Below are 26,369 nucleotides of genomic sequence, written 5' to 3' on the forward strand. Positions count from 1 at the left end.
CCAATTACCATTTCCAACAACTCCTATTTATCCTGGGAAAAAGGAGAAGGCCTGCTGGTGCCAACTGCTGTCTAATCACTACACCCACCACCTTCCTCACTCCTCATGCTCTGCACATGTGCATGCACATGTAAACTGATACGGTTTAGAGCCCTATACCTGCGAACTTTCCTACTGTCGAGAATGAGTTTATACTAAAGAATGAGGGTGATACCTCTGAAGGCAAAAAATTAAGACTTGATTAATTATGAGGGTGACCTGGTTACAAATCTGCCACCAGTTACCAGAAGATTATGTTAAATAATTTTACCTTATTCCTTTATTTTAAAATACACATAGATATGCAGATATATGTATATATACGTACACACACACAAAAGCAGGGTTGATATAAGAGACTGTATTTATCATTAAAGTGCTAAATATGTCAATGTGTAAACTCTATCTATGTACAAATTCCAAGGAGTTAAGAAATGGGGAAAAGACAAAGCTCCTGTAGAAATTTATCTACTTAAAAAGTTATTATGAAACATTTCCTTTCTGCTATATTACGCTATTTGCTTTAAGATTAATGATTTCATAAATACCAAAGCAGCACATTTAAACTCAACTTTTTGTCTGTGGAACCTTTTCTTAACTCTTTTGAAACCCCCTTCAGTAAACATTTCGGTAAACTAACTGAAGATATCCCTGGTACCATTACATATATTTGCCTGTATTTCCAGACTTTAAGGGTGCCCTGTAAAATCATGTAGAACAATGTAACAAACAAGCAGAATTTCAAGTATTTATCAAAAGCAGAGTGTGTTTTCAAAACCTTTACATTGAGCGCTATCTTGTTTAAGAGTTTATAATAAGTAATAAAATTAAAATGATAAATACATAACAGATGTATCAAAGTCCAGGGAACTCTTGAGGCTAGAAACCCAGCCAGGTAGTCTGTGAGGTTAAAACTTTTTCCAAAATAATATTAAGACACTATCTGTTTTATTGCTGTTCTCTCATGCATAAACAGCACCGTTCTCCAAAAGCTGCATGCTGTGATCATGTCATTGTTCTGACAGCCAGTGGAATGTGTGCTTGGGTAGCCTTGTTTTTTAAAAATTTCTCAGGTTTATTTTCCAAAAGTGTAAATATAACCCACATAAACAGAAGCCCTTTAGAGTCCCCAATTTTTTAAATTGTGAAGGAGTCCTGGGACCAAAAATTTTGAGAATCACTGTAATAGGTAAGAGAGATATAACAGATAACTCATCTTTATTCTGTTATAATAGGCTGTACTTTCCTCAGTATGGTATTTCTTTCAAATCAAGTAACTGTGTCAGTTACAAGCTAGTTTTGTGAGTGCTTCAAAGGAAAGGTATTGGCACCACTTTGGGGCGGCTAATGGGAATGATAGACAAAGTTCCATTTAAGGGCAGGCCTGCAGATCCAACTGCATCAAGTCTCAATACAAATGTTGTTAAATACCTTATGTGCTTAGGTTTACTTATCTATAACCACCTTAGTGGAATATTTTCCATAAAATTAGATATGAAAGATACATAATTAAACTGTGATTCATTCAGATGTAAAAGCACCCTCTTTAACCTCAGGCATCTTAATGCTTGGACTAATCTCAAAGGAGCAAATACTTTGTAAACTGAAAGAATATACAGAAAAACCAAGGGGTGACGGCTTTATGACAGAAATAGTATGAAGAAAAATTTAGGAACATGACAGGTTTTCTATCCTAGAAATGCACAAAATCTTAGAAGTATAAAGTTATGAACGAGTTCAATGATAGCATTTTATGTGCTTTCATTAAGTGACAGGCAGTTCCAAAAAATTTACTAGAATAAACCTGCCTTTTACCTGTTTGGCGATATTTTCACAATGCTTGAGTTCCAATTCAATTTCCAGTTTCTTCATAGCCCCCTTGATGGCTATGTCCTTCTCTTGTTCTAAGTGTTGCTGGATTATGCACTTCTGCTCTTCTATCATGATTGCCATCTCTTTCTTGGAAATAACATCACTGGTGGTTACTTGGTCAGTTTGGCTGCCACGATCTGAGGTCTTCTTTTTCATTGCCTTTATAGTTTGATCCAGCTTAGACTGCCACTCCTTTTCAAGCTGTTGAATGAGTTTTTCTTTGATCTGTTTTCAGAAGAAAAATCATAGGAGAAAAAAAATTTTCAAATAAGTTAAAAACTAGAATTAAAGGCTAGCCAGAAAAGCAATCACAGCTGTGTTTGAAAACCATCTAGATATTGTTGTAGTAATTATAAAGGGTTTAGAAATTTAGTCAATTAAAATACACTCTCAAGTAAAACTTGAAAGTTACTCTTTGAACTTAACTATATGACAAAAATCACATGAAAGATTTAAGTATGTTGTGTAAAGTCAGGAGATCTTGCTCTCAATATGCAACCTCTAGAATCTTTCATATTGCCACTACAAAGACAGCAGGATTTAAAAAAAAAAAAATTACAGTTAATGTGTTTTGCCATCAACACCATGCTCTCCACAAAGGACTGAGTAAATCTAATTAACGAACCAAAACCTGAACAATCTAAAAAATAGTTTTACTCACTTGAACACGTTAGAATCTTGTTTGTTATAATGTTAAATTTTACTAAGTAGACTACATTCAAAAGGGAGGCAGTATTATTGGAAGAACATCTTAATGATTTTTCCACTTTAACAGTACAGCGAGGTGGAGCTAAAAACAGTTTTAAACTATGAAACAGCACAATTTGGTTTTCCCTTTTTCTGTTCACCACCTGGGTATCTCCAACTGTTTCCCTGGCTACCAGCAATTAATAGCCATTTTGTAGACAGAAGAATCTAGTTGAGGCCAGGCGCAGTGGCTCATGCCTGTAATCCCAGCATTTTGGGAGGCCGTGGCGGGTGGATCACCTGAGGTCAGGAGTTCAAGACCAGCCTGGCCAACATGGTGAAACCCCATCTCTACTAAAAATATAAAAATTAGCTGGGCGTGGTGGTACTTGCCTGTAATCCCAGCTACTTAGGATGCTGAGGCAGGAGAATCACTTAAACCCGGGAGGCGGAGGTTGCAGTGAGCCGAGATCACACCACTGCACTCCAGCCTGGAGACAGAGCAAGGCTCCGTCTCAAAAAAGGAAAAAAAAAAAAATCTAGTTTAAATAAGCTTGAGAATTTGTTTTTGTTTTCATTTCTAAATAAGCTTTTAGGATCATACTTTGTTCCCTAACTTTCTAGGGAACTATTAGCATTTCCTAATCTCATTTGCTATTTAAGTAATAGAGGTAACAAATTATGTGCTTCTAAGACTGCCCATTACTTCTTTGTTTCTAATCCATGATATGGCTTATTTATTGTTTGTTATAAATATTAGTCTAGAGTTATAATCATTCCACAATATGAAATCAGATCATGGTTTCATTTCGAGGAATCAAAGAAGTGCCCATAAAACTTGTTATATCCTGAGTTGGGTCGAAAAGTCAAAAGGTGGCTAAATTTCTAAAAATAAAACTGGTGTGGTAACTGCTAATAGCTCAATTCCGAAAGGTAAATGGGTTACTATGTAAGTGCCTGGCAAATAAAACTTATGTATCTGTTCAGGAAGAACTGTCTTCTGAAGTTAGTACTACATTTTAAAAATGTGGTGACCAGAAAGAAATTTTAATCCACACCTCTTTCTGTTCCTTATCCCAATGTGCTTTGGCTAAGATCACTTCATTTTCAACTTGCTGTTTAATATCAGTTTCTTGATCTTTCAGCCACTTGCTCTTTTCCATCATAAGTGTATCTTGGTACTTTTTTTCAAGTTCCACCTGCAGTTTGCTTACATATTCTTCTCTTTCCTCCAATAGCTGTCTCTTTAAACAAAATTCAAATAAATATCTCTCTACAACACCAACAGTCTCCAAGTTAAAACATATGAACTTGTTGTGCATGGCTTGGATAGCAAAAAAATCCCTCTAACTTCTAAAATGCACCTACCTAACTCATATTACAATTGTATAAATAAGCCTCAATGTGTATAGAAATGGCATCATGAATGGGAAGGTTGACCATCTTTACCTTGTCTGCAAATTCATAGGCTTCACTGATTACTCCCCAAACTGAAGGATTCTGTGTATATGACTTTTTCCCCTTTTCTCTCAATGAGCCAGGTTAACATGTGAGGAAAGTTCTGTGTGCTAATAAAAGCTTTAAAACTTGGAATTGAGCTCCTATTTAACCTGCAACCTGACTTAGCAAGTGTTTCGGAAAACAGTGCGTGAAACATAAAAAAACACCCTTTAACTCTTATTGTTACCTGACTCATATACTCTGTATCCAGGTTAAGTCCCCTACCTAAAGCTAAGCTGCAGTAAAATGGCTTATGTCCTGCAAAGAAGAGCTACCCCAAAAGTGTCCTCACTTGTTCTAGAGTTTAATAAGATTCTCCCATCGTGTATGTGAAACATTTCCTTTAAAAAAAGAAAAAAAAAAAAAAAGGTATATTTTTGCCTACCTCTGAAGAATGTGAGAAGATTAGATAGTCTCCTAAATATAAAGATATTTAGTTCTGACTGGCTTATACTACTAAGGGCTTATATAATTCTATAGTAAAAAACTAATGAATTCTCAGAGAGGGAAGAAATTAAACTTCTAATGTTTTAAGTACACTGGCCCTTTAAGTGAGGGGTGGGCTTGGGGGAGTAGTGTAACCACAAAAGGACAGCAAAAGAGAGCGTTTTAGGGTGATAAAACTGTTCTGTATCCTGATAAACCTATAAAAGTGCTAAAGGTTTATGGAACTATACACCCAGTGGTGGGACGAAGTCAATTTTACTGTATAACAATTTAAAGTTTTTTTAATTATACTTTTAAGTTTTGGGATACATGTGCAACATTTAACCCCTAAGTTTGGTTTTTTTGAAGGACCAAATAGTAGTTTAACTTTTCTTCTTGGACTTGGGTACAAACACTCATGAGCCAAAATATCAGTCAGTAGCAGATATTAATTGTAACTGACCCATTATATGAGATCAAATTTTATAGTCAAATTGATTCTATTAAACGTATCAGAAAATATTCCTGAAATGACCTCTTTGAGAAAATTCCTCTTATGTTCTTGCCAATTTTTATACATATAAAAGAATCACACTAGTGATTTCCCTATTTTAATTTTTAAAACATTACTGAAAGCTAAGTCCTCAATTTCTAGGTAATATAAGATCCTTTCTCACTTTTACACTGCCATCTCTACCTAAAACAGCTCCCTTCAGAAGTTCTTTTTCCACAGGATGATATGTATACATGGCACGTTTTTCACCACATTAATCTATTCAATAATAATCAACATATTGAATGAACTGAATTTCTCACCTGCTCTTTACTATTCTTTATAAGTGTGTGGTAGTAATAGCTTGCTTTAACATAACTCATTCAAAAAGCTCTGTATAGAACATTTATTTACGCATTTAAAAATATTTTCTAATCTTGAGGCAGATAGCTTTCAAACTGTGGTTTGTCGCTGGTCCAAAGTGTGAAGCCTGTGAAGGCTCTGGGCCAGGACAGGGAAGAAAAGAGGAGGTGTGACTGTTTACATGTGATTTTACTCCTGGACACTCACCCAGGGTGACTCAGAAGAATCAGGCAGAGTTGGAGAATCTACTCTAGCCCCTCCAGCTTCCCTGAAGGAGGTCATACGAAGATGCTGACCTTGCTGTCCATATCCTCCGTATCACCACTCTCCCTATCACGAAACCAACATTCAAATTCCTACTCTTCTCCCCAGAAGAATAAAATGACAATGAGGTAGTGAGAAAGAAATGGATCCGAGAAAAAGGGCTCTGAAGGAATGCTCCGTGCGGCGCTCACAGGACTACATAGGGTTTCCGGAGCAGTCAACACTGAAAACAAGGATCTGTGATTTTCAGATTTAAAGTGACACTGATTTTTTTTTTTTTTTTTTTTTGCCCTTTAGAATAAATCTGCAAGAAAAAAAAAATCACTTTCTCCTATATATGCCATTGTACACTAAGGTTTTAATAATCATTTCAGTATTTACTGTACTTTATTTGTGAGCTATATGAGTGTGATACAGCCAAAAGTCAAGAGAACCTATGAATACCTTCGCCATTCACTTCTCTAGAACAAATGCATTCATTTAAATGATAATACTGAGGCTTGAAAAGTGAAAGGATGTCGGTACAACATAAACTTGTACTGTACCTTCTCCTGAGTCTGTTGCTCCTTTTCAGTGGTCTTCCTGAGAGTCGATTCTAGATGATCTTTCTCTCTGCACACTTCTAGGTAACATTCCTGCACAGCAGTCATCTCCTTATTCACCTTATCCAACTCAGACCTTGGATACACAAAACCAGCAACTAAATGATTTAACCACAAAAAAATACAGGAGCTGCGTAACAAACGATTTTCCTCTAAATTATGGAAGAGGGGAATGTAGTCTCTACAGCTTAAAAGGCAGCTAAACTCTTTATTCTCACCTCAGTTGCAAATGAGTTCTCTCATAAGCCTCAAAGAGCTGCTGCTTCTCCAAAGCATGCTTTGCTAATAGGCTTTCACGTATTTGAGTTTTCATGGCTTCGTGGTGCTGCTGGTAAGTCCTCTCACACCTGGAAACAGAGCGGAATCAAAGGCAATGCCCAGTCTCACTACAAACACCAAAATGAATTGGCTTCCTTCCTTCCTCCTCACCTCATCCCTCTAATGCAAATTATAATTGAGGTCAGATTACTTTTCCCCAACCGAAAGTGGTAATAATTAATTAATAACCAACAATCTTATGAGAATCTTCAAAATTTTCTTTCTTCAAATGTTTCTAGAGAACAATTAGAAACTTGGATGTGAGAATGCCCCAGTCCTTCAAACAGAGATAGTAATCTACGTTGAGGACTTCTGTTTATAATAAATTAATGACAGTAATTGAGGGTGTGGTTCCAAAATTTATATTAAACATAAATTCTAGCAGTCCCCAACTCACAAGTAAGTTATGTTCCAGAAGTCTGTTTCCAAGTTTATGATTTGGTATTTGGAAGACATATTCCCTCTCACAGACTTTTTTCTTTATAAAGAATAGTTTCCCAGACGAGTCTTTAAAAAAAATATTAAGCTATAATATTTCAGTGAACTACAGTTTCAATGATACTATAGAACCCAACCCACTACATAACACTGTTTCTATGGAAAATGTGTTCCAAATTCTAATTTGAGAAGCCAGGGACTCATCTCTGCCAATCCAAGATCTCAACAGGGTAGAATTCACTCAATCATTTTGAATCTTTTTGTCACAAGGAAGGGCAGGGACTTAGAGGGGAAAGGTACCCAGGAGACAGTCGTCAGGCATCTATATAGACCTTACCTATCCACAGCTTCTCGTTTATCATGGTCAAAATCTTGTACCATTTGTCTCATTTGATTACATAAGTCTTGATTTGTATTTCTCAGTTTTTCTTCAGTTTCTTTAAGTTCCTAGACACAAAAGAATATACTTAGTACTTAGAGAAAATAAACATCATTTTCACTGATTAGTTTTATCTCATTTTTAAATATTTTCTGTGCTTTCTCTCTCCTCTATAACAATATTTGACATTATTTTTACAATTCTGCAAAAGAAAAAGTCTCTTCGCGCTTTGATAAGAACATAGATTCATTTATTAGACAAGTAGCTTTCTGACAGGACTAAATGTTTAAATTTTGTATTGACTTTGAAATACATAAAATGAAAATATTTAACCAGAGAAGTATTGGCTAGCTAATGCCTTAAAATAAGTCTCAGAGCTCAATAATCTTCAGCAACCATCTAAATAAGCAAAGTTTTACTTCTGGGTCAAGAGCTGGCTAAGGAGGAAAGAATACCTCTGTCAGCCATGCTACCAGAGAGACAGAGAACTGGAACTACACTAACTTACCTTCCCATGAAACTACTAACCAATAGTTCACTAGCAAAGGGAAATTACTGGAACTCAGAATCACCTACTAATATACTTGTCTACTAACTCACATTGCCTCTTTATTTGCAAAAACTCTATTACATCTTCTGTATTTAATGAGGAAATAAAAATTCTTATAAAATATAAAAAATATTCTTAATCACCTGATTTTGTTGTTGTAAAACTTGAATTTCATTTTTAAGCAGCAGAATATCATCTCTGACAATATCAGAAGTAGAAGACTCAAGCCACAATTGATTCTTTGGTTTTTCTGAGGTATCTGTTTTAGTCTGAATGTTAAAAAGTCAAACGTTTTTCAAGTTTTAAAAAATTCTAAGTTTCACTTTGAAATAATTCCATACTTTAAAAAAATTGCAAACAGTACAAATAATCTCCATATAGCTTTCACTCATCTTCCCCCAATATAACTACAGCACAATGATCAAAACTAGTAAATTAACTATCAGGTAATCCACAGACCTTATACAAACGTTTCCAATTTTCCCCAAATGTCTGTTTTCTGGTCCAAGATCAAATCCATGATTCTGAGTGGCATTCAGTTGTCATGTTTAATTAGTGTCCTCCAATCTAGGACAGCTCTTCAGTCTTTCAAACCCATGACGTTTTCTAAGAATACTAACCCATTATTTTGTAGGATGTTCCTCAATTTGGAGTTTTTAGGTTTATTAAAATCAGGTTATGCATCTTTGGCAAGCATGTCAAGAACTGGTATGTGCTCTTTGCAGGAGACACATGATATCACTATGTCTCACCACTGGTAATAATCAATTGAAGGTGGGATCTATCATCTCCATTGTAAACTTACTATTTTTTGTTTTATAATAAATGATAAGTATCTTATAGGATACTTTGAGACAATGCAAATATCCTATTTCTCATCATATGTTCTCCTACTAAGATCAAGCATTTATCCTATCTCTGTATGTATTCATTTATGTCATCATTCACTCATGGACATACATTTTATTCAATAAACACAATTTTTAAGACTCAAGATAGACTTTGGCAAATTGCTTTCCAGAAATGCCATACAAACATATACTGCCAGGTAGTACATGGGTCTGCCCATCTCTCTTTGCCTCCAGTGGCAGTGATTATCTCTAAATAATTATCTTTGATGGGAAAAGAATATCTAACAATTGCTTTCATTTGTATTTCTTGTGTCATCACCAAAGTGGAACTTCTTATATACCTTAATTGTTCATTTGTTTTTCCATCTTCCCAGATTTATCTGTTTATATAATTTTGCATGTTTTCCTCTTAGTGAGTGTTTTCCTTACCTACATTTCTTTTTATTCATTGATGGGGGTTACAAAGATTTTAAAAATATATCTACTCCATTCCACTTATTGTGTCCCTGGACTCGGAGCTGGGAGGTGGAGGTGGGCAGATCACTTGAGCCGAGGGCTGAAGTAACTCTGAGAAAAATCAGAGTTTAGATGGAGACTACCAAGAATTCACTATGGCAATAGAGCAGCTGGACAAAAAGAATACTCAAAGATGAGAGAGTTATTCCTTCGATCTATTATTGATCAACCAGACTACAGTTGGAAATGGAAAGGCTAAAAATCAGCACAATGCATGACCACTATCAACTGCTACACATGATAAAGTGTATCTGTATAGCAAATGCCATTAGCAACTTTAATACAGAACAAAGAAAGCACCAAGACACCTGAGCTAAGGTTCAGACTCAAAATCAGGTTTCTAGTATCCTAAATCTTAGAGCACTCCCACCAAAATGCTTAAACTAATAAACTCTAATGTCTTAATACAAATTGAGAAACAAGCTTTCATCCCCATCCTTTTAAAGAAATGTAGGGCAACAATGAAAACAGCTTGATTTAAAGATGTTAAATATGCAGGGGGCAAGGCCGGGGGGAGTCTTTCTCATTTGTTGTTAATATTAAAACCTATGTTTTAGTCATCAAATACAGTTACTCAGAAGAAGGAATCAGGCTGGAAAAGATTTTGATAGCAAAAACACTGTTATTTCCAAAACATAAATTAGCCACAATTAAAATTCCACAATAATTAGCACAGAACATTATACATACTTTAGCAGAACTGTTTTAATGAACACAACTCCTAGTTTAAAAGAACAGGAGATAAAACAGTACTAAAGAAGGTGTAAACAATTATCTCCACCCAGGAGGAAAAGGAGTACACAACCTACATTCCTTTTCCCTCTTCTTTTCCTTCTCTTAGTTATTAGGTGTTTTATATATTATTTTCTATTGGGAGTATAGATGGCTGATGATTTGTGAAATATGGAAGGGTGGGCCGGGCGCGGTGGCTCACGCCTGTAATCCCAGCACTTTGGGAGGCCGAGGCGGGCGGATCACAAGGTCAGGGGATGGAGACCACGGTGAAACCCCGTCTCTACTAAAAATACAAAAAATTAGCCGGGCGCGGTTGTGGGCGCCTGTAGTCCCAGCTACTCGGGAGGCTGAGGCAGGAGAATGGCGTGAACCCGGGAGGCGGAGCTTGCAGTGAGCCGAGATCGCGCCACTGCACTCCAGCCTGGGCGACAGAGCGAGACTCCGTCTCAAAAAAAAAAAAAAAAAAAAAAAAAAAAAAGAAATATGGAAGGGTAAAAAAAGGATCTATAAAGGAGAGCAGCCCTGAAGATCTCTGTGATAGCATGATATTGCAGAAATATCTTTGACTTACTTATTAGTCATGTGTTTAGTTTCAATTTGTCTGAAATTGGCTCTGTAAACTCAAAAGTGTCACAAAGTGCACCAGCTTCATTTTCCTAACTTAAGAATACAGACGTGGATTTCAATGACTGACATAACCAGATTTTGCGCCTTTCCCATCTGTACCACTACCACTATATAATATCTGTACCACCATCACTATATAATTAATGTCCTCATATAGAATGACTTTTGTTATAAGAACATGGGCCAGGAAAATCTCATAGAAAATACTAAAGGATTTCTATGGAGGATTTATTTTAACTAGATTTTAGAGCACTGTTGATAAAAGCCAATCTTAAAGAAATGCAGATTCCTTGCTACAGAGAATACTTCCTTGTATTTATGGTAAAGGAATTTTACCTAATCGGTATCTCATTTACTAGGTGCTAAGAGTAACCAGAAAAAACATACAGGTGCTTTTCAACTTACAATGGGTTTATCACCTAATAAGCCCATTGTAAGTTGAAAATATCATTAAGTCAAAAATGCATTTAATGCATCTAATCTATTAAAATCATAGCTTAGTCTGTCCTACCTTAAATGCCCTCAGAACACTTACAATAGCCTACAGTTGGGCAAAGTCATCTAACACAAAGCTTTCTTTTATAATAAACTGTTGAATATCTCATGAAATTTACTGAACACTGTACTGAAAGTGAAAAACAGAATTGTTTTACAGGTACTTGAAGCATGGTTCTACTGAATGCATATAACTTTTCCACCACTGTAAAGTCTAAAAATTGTAAGTCAAACATCCTAAGTCGGGGACTCTCAGCATCCCTTTAAAAATGGTATTTCCTTCTTTAAATTTTACTTCTAAAAATGTCAAATAAACCCCTGAAAGCCAAAGATTTATTAATTTAAAAAAGCGTAAAAGGGCTGGATGTGGTGGTTCACACCTGTAATCCAAAACCTTGAGAGGTTGAGGTGGGAGGATTGCTTGAGCCCAGGAGTTTGAGACCAGTCTGGGCAACACTGTGGGGACTTGTCTCTACAAAAAATATAAAAATTAGCCAGACATAGTGGCATGTGCCTGTGGTCCCAGCTACTCAGGTGGCTGAGGTGGGAGCATCGCTTTAGCCTGGGAGGTTGAAGCTACAGGGAGCCATGTTTCCACCACTGCCCTCCAGCCTGGGAGACAGAGTGAGGCCCTATCTCAAAAAAAAAAAAAAAAAGTGTAAAAGTTTTCTTTATTGAGCCTTTTAAAAATGGTTTTTTAACTCGATAGGCTTTACAGACCTCAACCTCAATGCTTTTTTCATCCCTCTTCACTTGGTGGAGATCTTCGATTTTCTTATGACAGTCTTTGAGGTCATTTTGTAACTGAGACACCAGACGACGCTTCATTGAGTTGCTACCCAGCAAACGCTGCACTTCTGCCTTTAACTTCAGAATGAACTCATCTTTTGAAAGCTCTTCATTTGGGTCTTCTTGTTGTACAATGCTAATGGAGAAATTGTGATTTTTAAGATTAAATCAAGTAATAAATCAGATATGGTTATTCCTCAAAAGCACTGACCACAGTGGTGAACATGTTTTGTCACCTACACAAATACATACTAGTATTTCAAAACAACTTTATATGTTGTCATACACAAGGATTATCACCTTTGCCATATCTCTATATACAGAAATACGTTTATTCACAGGAAGAGCCTTCTCAAGCTTAGTACTGCCGCTCACTGTAAGTAGCTTAGAAATGTGAACTTTAACATAATTTACATTTGTGTTATTGGAAAATTGCACACTGTATATACACGCCCTTTATGACTCTAACAGAAACAACATAAATATTAAGGAAGAAAAGAATACTAAACACTAGCCATCCTAACCAACAATTTCTGTTATTTTTTTCAACTCACTAAAACACAAGTCTGGGTGAATATCTGAGTAACTAGAAAAACACACAAATAAAACAATGCTAATTTAAATCCAATTTTAGTTTCAATAAATTTAAAGATTGGAAGATTATCTGCTTCCTTGTCGTAATGAATTAACAAGACTAACTTTATCATCCTCCTTAAAAAACTAGCAAACCAAATAAAGCAAATAAAATAATAGTTTTCAATCACTAGACAACAGGCAGCAGAGGCCAGTGATTCCTGAGAAAAGGAAAACAAACAAGGTGAGCTCTAAGATTACCCCAGCTTTCTGCCTGGAGAGTGCCCAGACCATAGCACAGGGAGATGAAACCCAAACAGAGCCCGGTAATCTCACTGAGTTTCAGAGAAAGAATTCAGAGTTTGGGGAGGCCAGAGTGGCTAGAATATGAAGGGGAGAAATACTGGGGAAAAAGAAGCTGCACAGAGAAAGCGCTCTGGAGATCTGTGTGTATACGTGTGGCTAGGGAAAAAAACACAGGAAATGAATAAGGCTGGGAATATGCTGTGTTTCAATGAGCCATAATGCAAAGACTTACTTATTTAAAGGGCATCAAATAATACCTTAGTAGTGGGGCTAAATTAGCCCTAGATTAAAGCCTGTTCTAAACCTGATCTATTAAAGTCTATAAAGAAAGCCTCAAAAGGATCAAACTGATTCCAAGTAACTTGTGTGTCACAGAAAAAGTACAACAGTATTTTTAAAAATATAGTAATATCTGGCATCCAAAACAAAATTCAAAATGTCTAGCATTCAATCAAAATTTATCAGGCATACAAAGAAGTAGGAAAAAAATATGAACTATACCAGGAGAAAAACCAATCAATAGAAACTAACCCGTCAATGATACAGACAATAGAATTAATATATTTCATATGTTCTAGAAGGTTAAGGAAGATATGAACATGTGGAGGAAACTGGAAGATATAGAAAGACCCAAATTAAACTTATAGAAAAAATTGTAATATCTGAAAAGTAAAATATACTGAATGGGATTAATAGCATATTTAAAACTGCAGAAGAAAAGATCAGTGAACATATAGATATAGCAAGAATACTATAAAATTAAAAACAAAGAGAAAAAAGACTAAAACAGAAATACACAGAACATATTACATTTTCCAACATGTGTAACTGAAGTCCCAGAAGAGAAGCGGGATAGAAAACATATTTGAAAAGTAATGGCCAAATTTTTCCTAATTTGATGAAAACGAAAACCCCACAAAACCCAGAAGTTTGGTGAATCTCAAGCAGAAGAAACACAAAGAAAACCAGCATACATCACAGCAATGTCAGATTGCTGAAACCCAGTGATAAGAGAGTGGAGGAAGACTCCCAAAGAGAAGAGAACCAGAGAAAGGAATCCTGAATTCTGTGTATAAATTTGTACAAGCCTCAGTCTAAGCCCTGAACTATGCATGTACAGAACAACTCTCAAACCAGCATATCAAAGATTTTAAAAACTTAACTGAAATTTAAACCACACATTCAAGTCTCACAATGACTAACCCCTGAGGGATGCATACACAGGTTGGATTCAAAGCAATGTGGCAAAGGCTTGGAGAACCGAACTGAGATTTAAAACACCCATACAAATTCACAATGTCTAGTATACAATCTAAAATTACTTGACATGCAACTAACCAGAAAAATGTGGCCACTTCTTAAAAGACAATCAACAAATGATCCAAATGCTGAAACTACCACTAAAAGAGTTTGAAAAGTTTAAAGTAGCTATTATATCTCTGCTTTATGAAGTAAAGAAAAAGATACCTGAAGTGAATGAAAAAATAGGAATTCTTAACAGAGAAAGAAAAGTGATACAAGAACAAAATAGAAATGTTATTAAGTAAACAAAAGTTAAAAAAAAAACACAAAACTTTCACTAGATAGGCTCAATAGAGTATACATGACAAGAAAAAAAGGAGAGAACATGAAAATAGTCCAGTAGCAATTATCCAAAATAAAAAGGAAAAACTATAGAAGAAAATGAACATAGCCTCAAGAAACTGTAGTATAATACCAAAAAAATCTAACATACATGTAACTGGAGACCCAAAAGGAGAGAACAAAGACACAGGGACAGAAAAGGTATTTAAGGAAATTAATGGCTGACATTTTCACAAATTTGGTAAAAGATGTAATAAATTTACATATTCAAGAAGCTCAGAGAACCCAAAATGAGATAAACTAAAAGAAAAACACACCTAAACATATCATAATCAAAGTACCAAAAACTAAATATGAAGAAAAAAATTCTTAAAGCAGCAAGAGAAAAAACTATACATTACTGACAGAAACAATAATTCAAATAACAATGAATTTCTTCACAGAAACCATTGAGTCCAGAGAGAGTGGACCAACGTAGCTTTAATGTGCTGAAATAGAAGAACAATTGGTCAGGAATTGTATAATAAACAAATATAAGGATATTTTCATAAAAGGAAACAGACTCTGTCAAGCAGCGGACATGCTTGAGAAGAAATGGTAAAGAAAATTCATAGAAGATAATATTATACGATTCTGTTTATATGCAATGCACAGAGCAGCCAAATCCAGAGAGACAGGAAGTAGATTAGTAGATTAGTTGTCTGGAGCTGTGGAGGCAGGTAATGGGAATGACTAGTAATAGGCATGGAGTTTCTTTGAGGGCATGTTGAAATGCTGTAAAATTAGGTGTGGTGATGACTGCACAGTTCTGTCAATATACTGAAAACCACTGAGCTGTATTCTTTAAGTGAGTGGCTCTTATGGTGTGTGAAATAATATCTCAATAAAACAGTAAAAAAAAAAAGAAAGAAAGAAAACCCGAACACCTAATGTATGAGTTTCCTTTATATGAAGGCAAATCTAAAAATCTGTAGTGCTTAGGTGTGAATAACTGGGCATGAAAAAGCTAAGGGAAAAAAAACAGAAAATGATTGCCCTAATAGATGAGACAGTAGTTAGCCTCAAGGTTACAATAGGAAAGAATATGGGCAGCTCGTGGCAATTTGACTTCTTGACCAGGGTGGTGGTCCCACGAATATTCACTTTCAAATAATTGATTAAGCTGTATATTTATGTTCCATGTTCTTTATGTGTATATTTCACAATTTGAAAGATTTAAAAAGCAGAATAAAACTATAGAAAGTACTAGAGAAATACCTTATTTTTAAATATCAAGAAACCATAAATGAAAACAGTGACAAATCTAACTATATAAAAATTATAAACAGGAAAAGTGATAACTCTCAATACTGGCTAGGTTACCAAAAAATAGGGACAGCCTCAGGACATGGGTAATAATGTAAACTTTAGGGTTGTTTAGTAATATGCATCAAAAAACTCAAATAAGTGTACACCATTTAGCAAGAAAATTATTCTACTTCTTTAGGAAATAAAGATGTGAATAAAGACTTGACTACGAGGATGCTTATAACAATGATACTGCATTATTTATAATAAAACTTTTAAACAGTGTTTTAGTAACTAAACTGATTCATTCATCTATATATTCACTAAAAGTAATATATAAAAATATTCACTGACATTCAAAGATTTCAGAATATACTAGTAAAATAGCATTATAAAGAAATATTATCAATATTATCTTTTTTTTTTTTTTTTTTTTTTTTTTTTGAGATGGAGTCTCGCTCTGTGGCCCAAGCTGGAGTGCAGTGGCCGGATCTCAGCTCACTGCAAGCTCCGCCTCCCGGGTTCACGCCATTCTCCGGCCTCAGCCTCCCGAGTAGCTGGGACTATTTTATCTTTTAGAAACAAACAAAACAGATGATGTGCAAGTTTTATACTGAAATATTATAGCAGTTTCTTCATGGGAAGTAGGTGAGATTATTGGTGATTAGAAATTTTGATTAAAAAATCAAATTTTCTTCTTTTTTAGTCTGTATTTTCTAATTTTTTCATAATGGAGAATTAAATTACTTTTGAAAATAAATAAACAGTTGACAGTATCTGCCCTTAAGATGATGTGATGAAAGTCTCAGTGGTCTTCCTCCACAAAACCCATGAGAAAAACATAATCATAAGAAAAATGTCATATTCCAATAGAGAGCCTTCCTACAAAATACTTGACTAGTATCCCTCAAGACTGTCAAGGTCATCAAAAACAGGTAAAGTCAAGAGAAATCTAAGGAAACACGACCCCTAAACGTAAAGGGGTAGCCTGGATGGGATCCCAAAACCGAAAAAGCATGTTAAATAAAAACTAAGGGCATTAGTAAATAAACCCTGGGTGTTAATTAATAATAATATACCAATATTGGCTCATTAATTCTAACAAATGTACCATACTAACGTAAGGTATTAGTAGGGAAAAACGGATGCAGCATATCATATATAGGAACTCTGCATAAATTTTTCTGTAAATTAAAACTGTTCCAAAAATATTTTTAAAAGCCTTTATTAGAAACAAAAATAATAGTACCTGAGTTAAAATGTTTACTGTTCTTCAGTTTTGGATGATTCCAAATAAAATCTTAGAATACTGTGTGTGTGTGTCTGTGTGTGTTGAGAGAGAGAGAAAATGAATAAACTATTAGGTAGGCTTTTTAATGTTATAAAAGGAGCTTTTGCAATGCATTCTGCAACTTTTGTATATGTAATATATATATATTGTGTAAGTAGTCTGTCTGTATACAGATCTCATTTAAACCACTTCTATTTCCATTGAAGTAGAAAATATAAATTATAAGAAATATAAACTATTTTACAATATAACTTCCTGTGCTATAAGACATGGTGAAGTAACCTTAAGCAGAATTATTATTTTGCTCGGTTAACAAATTATGCATCCCCAATTTCTTTTCTTACGGAATGCCGACCACTGAAATAGCACATCCTGTACTCCTAGAGGGAGCCAAGTCAGAGAGAGAGAGAAAGCGCTTGCTAAAATAATTTTCTCTTCTTTCCTCAAAGGGGAAAAAAATCAGTGGTGGTGACCAATCTTGAAAAAGGCTCACTACTGAGCCCTATGGAAGTCAGTTCTCCTAAATCCAAATAAACTGTAGTCCCTTATGAAGCCTGCTGAGAAGACCAAAGGGAAAAGGCATTCCACTTGTTAAATGTTTATTATTTGAGCTTAGCAGCCAACTATAATAAGGGAGAGAGGAAGCTGTCTGCAAGCTGCATGCAGCTTTAGCTACTCAAATTCCATGAATGTAAAATAGAACATTGAGGCTAAACCCTTAAAATTTACTAGGCAGTAGCTTGAGGGAGGAGGTAGTTGGTAATAAAAGCTTGTAGCCACCAATATTTGGGTCAGTGATTTGAAAGCAGCCCAAGTCAACTAAAATTCCCAACACAGGAAAATTATTGCTTCCTCTTATTCTACGAATCACAGTAGACCAGGGGAAAGGGACAAATATCTTCTCTCCTTTATCTCCTTTCAATTTGATCTGAGTATAATTGCTTTTAGTTTTCCACGAAGCTAAAATATCACCTATTAGACTGCTGGCGGGTGGAATGACTACAAAACGTTTCTTCGCTTATCTTGTGCTTCACTGGATGTCTTTTTGCCAAGCCTCAGTGACTAATCACACTGTGCTTTATTCTTCACTTTCCCACTGAATGCGTCCACCATTCCTTTTACTATAATAATGATGTGGTCTCTCAGGTTTATTATCTATAGGAATGTGCTTTAAGAAGAGTACAGGAGGCCGGGCACAGTGGCTGAAGCCTGTAATCCCAGCACTTTGGGAGGCCGAGGTGGGAGGATCACCTGAGGTCAGGAGTTCAAGACCAGCCTGATCAACATGGAGAAACCTCGTCTCTACTAAAAATACAAAATTAGCTGGGCATGGTGGCGCACGCCTGTATTCCCAGCTACTCAGGAGGCTGAGGCAAGAGAATTGCTTAAACCTGAGAGGTGGAGGTTGTGGTGAGCCAAGATCACGCTATTGCACTCCAGCCTGGGCAACAAGAGCGAAACTCTGTCTCAAAAAAAAAAGAAAAAAAAAAAAAGATGAGTACAGGATTTTGGCTATGAGCACTAAGTAAATAGAAAGTGTAAAGGTAGCAGAATATATTTTAATAGACATTATGAAGAAGTAACTATTTGAAAAGATAAATATACATAATGTATTATTTATTCAATTCCCAAATTATAGCAGAAACTAAAAGTAATCACAAATTGGAGAAAAATCTTTTTTGGCATGAACTACATCTTTAATCCTCAAAAATAAAAGACATGAAGAAAGGAGTTTAAGGCAAAAAGGTTTAACTGACGTGTAAATATGAACAGACAGATAACTGAACCTTTCTCAGGAGTTTGGGTTCAAGTACTGGTTCTGCTACTAATTGTCAGCCTTACTGAGCAAAGGAGTTCACTCTGGTTTTTCCAACTCTCACATAATAATATTGGATTTGATATTTTTCACGAGGTTGAGGATTAAGAACATTTTACAAAGTATGTGTTGAATTAATATAAAATTCATGTGACTTAATATAAAATCTGATTAGTGCTGTTTTAATCAACCATCTACTGAGTAACAATAGTAACAGCCATCATTTATCAACTGCCTAATATATGTTAGAATATGTTACATGAGGCCTTTTATATTCATTATTTTAATCCTCAGTTTAACCTCCTAGGGATATTAAGCTTAATAAGAAAACAGGCTCAGAAAAGCTAAGAAATTTGTCCAAGCTCACAAAGCTAGTAATAAAATGGCAAAACTATTATTCAAAACAATCTGGATCTAAAGCCCATGCTCTTTCCACAAGCCCCTTAGAATTAATCTGGCATTAGCAGGAAATGAGGCATTCACAGTAGTGAATTTTCCAGGTGACTATATTAAAATTTTATATAAATCTGTCTAAAAAAGATATAATGCACTTCGTTTATTGCTTTAATTTACTGACCAAAGTTGAAGTCTTTCTTTGACAACTTGGGATCATAACTGTGGACATTCTGATGTGGATCAAACATAGGTAAATGTGTAGAGCTATTTGCTGTGATACTCAGCAACTCCAGCCTGTTGGGTTTCCATAGTTTTCTCCCTGCTAAGGTTGAGCTGCTGGCTGAAGGACTGTCTTTCCCAACCCTTGCCCTAGCCCTCTGCAGTAAGTTAGGAAATCAGACAATTCATGGGGTACAAATAAATCTAAGTCAATATGGTCCTGGGATAAGAACTTGAAGGTGGCTCCTACTAAATACATCATATAATCCAGTTCTGATATTTTCTTTCTTTCTTTCTTTTTTTTTGTTTGAGACTGAGTCTCACTCTGTCTCCCAGGCTGGAGTGCAGTGACGCGATCTCAGCTCACTGCAAGCTTCACCTTCCAGATTCACGCCATTCTCCTGTCTCAGTCTCTCGAGTAGCTGGGACTACAGGCGCCCGTCGCCACGCCCGGCTAATTTTTTGTATTTTTAGTAGAGAAGGGGTTTCACCGTGCTAACCAGGATGGTCTCGATCTCCTGACCTCGTGATCTGCCCGCCTCGGCCTCCCAAAGTGCTGGGATTATAGGCGTGAGCCACCGCGCCCGGCCCAATTGTGATATTTTCTTCTTTGCTTCCTTCTGGATAGTAGCGCTGTGATTTGTAGGGATGACAGTCCCTGAAGACAGACCTCTAGATAAATGCAGCCTTACAATAAACTCAAATAATATCTTCTTTCACAGTATCACCTGATCACTTTATATTTCAACTTACTGAATCTCGTCTTACTGTTCTTAAAATGGAATCACAGTCTCAAAATATGTAACTTCTAAAACCTGTCGTATTGCAAACTTTTCAGGACATTTATATATTTGTATTTAGTTGTGTAATACCTGAAATACAATATGTATTAAACACTCTCAGGAAACTGTAATTCAATAACGATGGCAAACTCTGTCTTAAACTATAAACAAAAGGGTGGCGGTAAGGGCTAAACGCATCCAAAAATCTTTCCTTAACCTAAATACAATCTCCTCCAAACACCGTATCTCTCTTCCCTACCCAAAACCAGTACAGGAAATGTGTAAACCCCACCTTTATACATCAAACATAACATTGAATGCATAGCACTTAGCTGTTTCCAAGAATGTTTCTTTCTCCCTGACCAGAAAACACGTAAGCTCCCTGTGGGAAGGACAGTTCCTATCTCATCTTTTGTACTCTATTCCGAGAGCCTTGAAAGCACCTTCCATGCAGCAAGTGCTTCTAGAGTCCTTTCACTGTTTAATTCTCCTTCTACCACCACCACTACTCCCTCCCCAGTCAGTCTCTGGCAGGAGTGATAAAATACTTCCTTCTATGAGATTGCTAAAATATCTGTATTAAGCAGTAGTATAAAAGAAACAATCTCCACTTTAAAAGTAAGGTTATAGTAAGGTTCCTAGGAAAAATTAATGTATATTTTTCATATATCTCTGATAAATGCAAGGTATCTGCATTCAATATACAGTGTTAACATATGAAAATAATACGCTTTCACCTTAAAACAGATAGCATGCATCATCAGTATTATTAATGTTGGTTCTTGTACAGTAAACTAAAATATTCTTTCCATACCTGTTAACTTTGGATTTTTTCCAGTTGACCTTTTTAATACCCAAATCCACATATGATTCAGTGAGTTCTATATTTAATTCTCCTTCTGAGTCACTTGGATGTATTCCTAGTTTTGCAGCAGATTCATAGAGAGAAATTTCATCTTTTAGTTCTGTTAATTCTTCCTACAACACAAAATTATTAAAAATAATTTTCATTATTTTCCTATATGAAGAAATCAGCATTCTATGTTTCAAAATTTGTTTTAATGATCAACAGAAGGCAAAAAAACTTCTTCAAATATATTATTAGTATACATTATACTTTATAAAGGCCAGCATATGTCAGGTTTTCAAGTAAAACCTAAATGAATGAGAAAACAAACCTAAGGATTTCCTCTCACACCTCTGTCTCTTAGATTTTGTCCTCTGTGGAAAGTGGTGTGTCCCTTGGACTGAAATGCTGATGGTGGCACTTTCTGGCTTACTATAGTACAGGACAAAGTACGCTGGTTTGCCAAGAACGTGTTGTACTATAGCCTGCCAGTGGTGAAAAGGCAAAATACCTCTTTCGGTGGAGGTAATAATGGAACTCTTCTCCCATATTTTCCTCCCCCTCCAGTGGAAAATTAAGTAGCACTGGAGGAGAACATGACAGAACTGCAGCAAAATTCAATATTCCTCACCTCCACAGATGAACTGATCTCTGGGATACACCCAAAGATGAAAGGACATGCCACTTGAAGGAGGTAGCAGGGAGACTGGCAGGAAGTGCAGGGCCTTGGCTCTGCAATTAGTCAGACTTAGGTTTGACTTGCCAACTGTGTGAAGGAGATGGTGAACAACTCCCATGGGCTGGTTTGAAGGTGGTCCAACCACCTCTATTATACAAAGAAACCCAAGATTCAAAAAGGTGATGTAACTACTGCCTAATTCAGATACCCACAGAGTCTCTTCCAAGTGGCAACACTCACTTGCAAAGCCTTGTTCATGTTTTCACTCATAGTATGTGCCTTCTGTGCTTGCTGCAGCTGGAATTGTAGCTGAGCCACCTCTTGTACTGACCCTGCAAAGGAAAGAACCGTAGGATACACTGAAAAAATGTAAGGGGACAAAGTACTTACGATCTACAGAAGACTTGAATCCACTGAGGCTACAGAAAGTAAAGTTCTGCTTTATTACTACTGTCTCTTTAGAATACATAGAGCCCATGGGACCCAGAAGGCACAGGTCTGGGCCAGACATTTCCCAGATTTAGTATGGCATCCTATATGACCTTTGGCAGTTAAAGGCATGGGCTACTATGACCTTTTTATGAATCAAATCAGCCTTATCTACAGACCTTAACATTCTAGAAGTCCTTTAATAGGAGGATAACACTCCAACTCATGGAAAGCCAAAGAAAAAATTCTTTGGAACCCATTTCTACCCTGCAATAAGAAAACTACATTGTGCTGCCTTTAACTTCTTTGTAAATGCTTTTCTATCCAGCATCCCCACCTCCACATGTAAATGAAGTATATTAGGTTTATAATTCTGAAACTTTAGAAACCTAATATTTTAAATGTACTGGGCAAGGTGGTGGGGGGACTGTTCCCAATTTAAAAGGGACATTATTAGGTTTCAAAAGAAAATGACCATCTGGGAAATGATTAAGTGAAGCAATGATGGCATAAAGAAAATAATATTTTCAAAGCATTTAACAGCCAGGAAAAAGGCTCACCAAGTAATGCCAAATGAAAACAAAGGCTATGAAACTAAACAGGGAGGGGCCCTTAATAAAGCATAATCCAAATTTTGCCCCCTTTCAAGACATATATACACATATATTTAGGCAGTCATTGACTTTAGTACTTTCAGCTTTTGAATAACCCACCCTTTCACATATTGTACCAACAGTCTAAATTACCTTTCATATGCCAAAGTGTGACTTTCATGTATCAGTTAATGAATAACTGTTGACCTGCTTTCACAATGTGAGCTACTTACCAGCAAACAGGGAAGTTTTGTCTATATAGCGGTGTTTGTACAAACATGTGATTTTATTGTTCTTTGCTCTAATATCATTTTATAAAAATTAATAAGAAATAAAACAACTGCTGAAACTAAAATGATAGGAAGCATATGTCTCAAACTTAATACCATAAAGACCATATTAGAAATCTGAAGCATGACAAAAATGTAACTCTCTGGCCTCAACTGACTAGGTAAGTCACTATTCCATCATGAGGGGAGAAATATGACAGAAGTTATACAAAGGATAGAACTATATGATCAAATATTGGGCCTAAAAAAAGCAAAATATAATGGGATTTTACAATCATTTTTAGTTTTCAGGAATAGAAATTACCTTATAACGTATTTTATTGTTCAATTTTTGCATGTTCAGCTTTAGTATGCTTTCAGAAATGCATTACATAAAGAAGCAGGGCATTGTCTATGTGTGTACATTCATTTCATTTGAAGGAAATACATTCAAACACTAACAATAATTATCTCAGTAGAATGATGGTTATTTTTATTTGGTACTTTATATTGGTCTCCAGGTTCCAAATTATTTAATAAAAACAAACTAAACCTTTATATATATTTTTTTTCTTTTCTTTTCTTTTTTTTAAGAAATTTATTGCTGATTGTGATTTCTGTCCCTTCTGGATTTTTACAATTCATGGATCCTACTATATTCTTTCTGCATATTGAACCAGCCTTCTGGGGAGACAGTGGCCCTACCAGACACCTACCGGACTGCAACAAGTGGGCACACTGCTTTTGACTCTCCTCTAGACTTCTCGTCAACCTATTAATGATCTCAGTCTTTTCTAACTTGATTGCTTCTTGATTCCTTTCCAGTTGTTTCACATGATCTTTCAAACGAGAGCAAATGTCTTCCTAAATAGAAAAAAAGTTCAGCAAGTCATTTTTGTAAAGAGTTTTAATAAAGAGTAAACTAAAAATTATGATACATAATTAGATTTGATGTCAAACACAAGATCATCACATGGGAGCATCACCTCTTTTACAAGGTAGAGGGCACAGAACTGGGAGTGAAGAGCTTGGGTGAAGCTTCAGCTCTTCAGTCTGTTTCTTCTTTTGTAATTATGCTAATAATAATTATGCTTCTTTTGTAATTATGCTAAAGTTTCCTTCGACTCTATATTCACAAGACAATGTTATTCAAAAATTAGATTTTATTCAAGCCAAAGAAAATGTATTACATTCCTATACATATTTTATACTGTCAGTATTAAGTGTATGTATATATATTTAGGCAGACTACTTTGAATCATGCAATTTGTATCCCAAAACTGTAAGGATACAGACAAACACATGAAAACTCACTGTATTCTAAGCAGCCAAAAGTTCATTCCATTAAGAGCAGCCAAAAATAATCTTTCCCTCTTCTGAAATTCTGTTAAACTTGATCTATTTCTCTCTTATCTTTCTCCACCTTTTAGACATCTTACTTCTCTTAACAGCCCCCTTGAAGGTGCTTCTGCAGTGCGTTAGACATATCAAGTGCTGTAACAAACACTTGAAAAATAAATGACAAAGAAAAATAGGGTAAATGTGTATATGTATGTGTATAACTATATGAGATTACATAAAATACAGAGTGTGTATGCAATATACTCAAGTTTCTTCCAAAAGAATATGTGTTTGGGTGTAATGAACCACGGGAGCCCCAAGTCCAGGTAGAATAAATACACTGTCGAAATTATCACCTTTCTTTCAAAAAAGGCTACAAAGGCTGAATTCCAGGCAAACGGCAGAGCATGGGAGAGGCAGAGGAGTGAATTAAGTTAATTAATTGAAATTACCCGAGAAAACCTAAAGAAAATAAAAAAGAAGAAGAATACTGAGAAAGGGCTTTGAAGTAGAGAAAAGGCCTTAGGCTTTTGCTGCCTGATCCATAGTATAACCTAAAGCCCAATAATACCTTAAGGATTCTAACACAAGGTACATCCCATACGAGCAGTAACAGAGAAGTACCTTGAAGCAAAGAGACTCCGAAGTCTCCCATTTTAGCTTAAAAATTCATGTGAATTTTGTAGTCTATTTCATAATGAAGCTGTGTTTGCTTTAAATTTTTTCTACTAAATTTTTGAGCAAAATGAAGCTTCTGGAAACTAGTCCATGTTTATTCAGCACTGCAAACCTCCTGGCACACTGCTGCTAATTCCAGGCCAGCTTGAGAAACCTGGTTCTAAAGCACCAAAGTAACGTGGCAAACACAATGAATGAGCTCATATTAATGACAGCATGACAGTAATGACAGCGAGAAGGGGTGGGGAGACTGCTAATATTTATATTCTGGGGAGGTCACAATAGTATTAACGAAGAACTGGGAACTACCAAACAAACTTAAAGAAAAGGTAGGTATAAAAAAAATTATAAAGAAAAGGCAGATTCTGCCAATAATTTGACTATATGTTACAACTAATTAAACTATGGTGTATCCTGTTGACAAGTTCAGGAAAACAGATCATACTCATAAAACTTTAAAGTTTTAATACCAAAAATCAAAAAAGGATGAGTAGTTCAACGCTGGCCATGATTAGCTTGAGTAGTTCAAGATTGATATGGGCAGACATTTTTCAAGACTGAGACAAGTGTAATGATAAAGAGATGACGGCTGAACTCCAGCCTGGGCAACAGAGGGAGCCTCCATCTCAAAAAAAAAAAAAAAAAAAAAAAAAAAAAAAAGAGAGATGATAGAGATGACAGCTGAATCTGTGGGAGGGAAAAGAACTGGACAGGGTTCTAGCGCACAGGAAAATGAGGACTGGACCACACACAGAGATGCCTGTGGGAGTCTCTAAGCCAACAGAAAGCGTTCAAAGTGGAGCCTTTAAATATAACATTAAAGAAAAGGTAGAAGGTCATGACATAGAAACCGAAGTCCATGACTTCACCAAAAGCTGAAGATTTCAAGGAGACGGAAGGAAAAAAGTAATATACCAACAAGGAGATAATCAGAGATCTTAACATGACACTTCTATGAATGGCAGGAGGTAAAAGTCAGTTTGATGGAGAGAGCCCAGGAGATAGTTTACTAGGAGAGAATTATGACATTGGAGGAACACTGTGAGCTCCAAGAAGCCATTTCTTTCACCTTTTCTGTCTCACTAAAAAAATTCAAGGGAAAATCAGCCAAAAAAAAAAAAAAAAAAGAACTATTATAATATGTTGTGAGTGCATACAATCTTTTCTACCCAGAAAAGCTGGTGTCTTAAGAAAAACTCTAATAATTTTATGATCCATAAATTTCTCAAAATATACTAGTTACAGACTTTTTTTTAAATTTTAGATTCAGGGGATATGTGTACAGGTGTGTTACATGGGTATGTGGCATGATGCTGAGGTCTGGGCTTCTGTTAG

General features: G+C 35.8%; 1 protein-coding gene across 9 annotated transcripts in view; it reads right to left on the minus strand.

Moving 5' to 3' along the window:
• CEP152 (centrosomal protein 152) overlaps window positions 1–26,369 on the minus strand; it is a 93,374-nt gene that overhangs the window by 41,765 nt on the left and 25,240 nt on the right. For 6 of the 9 annotated variants that reach the window (XM_050797117.1, XM_050797111.1, XM_050797112.1 and 3 more), the window contains 10 exons: window positions 23,732–23,879; window positions 21,965–22,056; window positions 21,013–21,176; window positions 11,876–12,080; window positions 8,075–8,200; window positions 7,340–7,449; window positions 6,465–6,593; window positions 6,190–6,322; window positions 3,657–3,842; window positions 1,855–2,136 (listed from right to left, as the gene is read on the minus strand). In XM_050797117.1, coding sequence (XP_050653074.1) covers window positions 1,855–2,136; window positions 3,657–3,842; window positions 6,190–6,322; window positions 6,465–6,593; window positions 7,340–7,449; window positions 8,075–8,200; window positions 11,876–12,080; window positions 21,013–21,176; window positions 21,965–22,056; window positions 23,732–23,879 — 1,575 coding nt within the window. The remainder of the gene's footprint in view (window positions 1–1,854; window positions 2,137–3,656; window positions 3,843–6,189; window positions 6,323–6,464; window positions 6,594–7,339; window positions 7,450–8,074; window positions 8,201–11,875; window positions 12,081–21,012; window positions 21,177–21,964; window positions 22,057–23,731; window positions 23,880–26,369) is intronic. The other 3 variants (XM_050797114.1, XM_050797113.1, XM_050797110.1) reach the window with 2 other exon arrangements.

The sequence above is a fragment of the Macaca thibetana genome, chromosome 7 (assembly GCF_024542745.1).
Source record: "Macaca thibetana thibetana isolate TM-01 chromosome 7, ASM2454274v1, whole genome shotgun sequence".
Lineage (NCBI taxonomy): Eukaryota > Metazoa > Chordata > Mammalia > Primates > Cercopithecidae > Macaca > Macaca thibetana.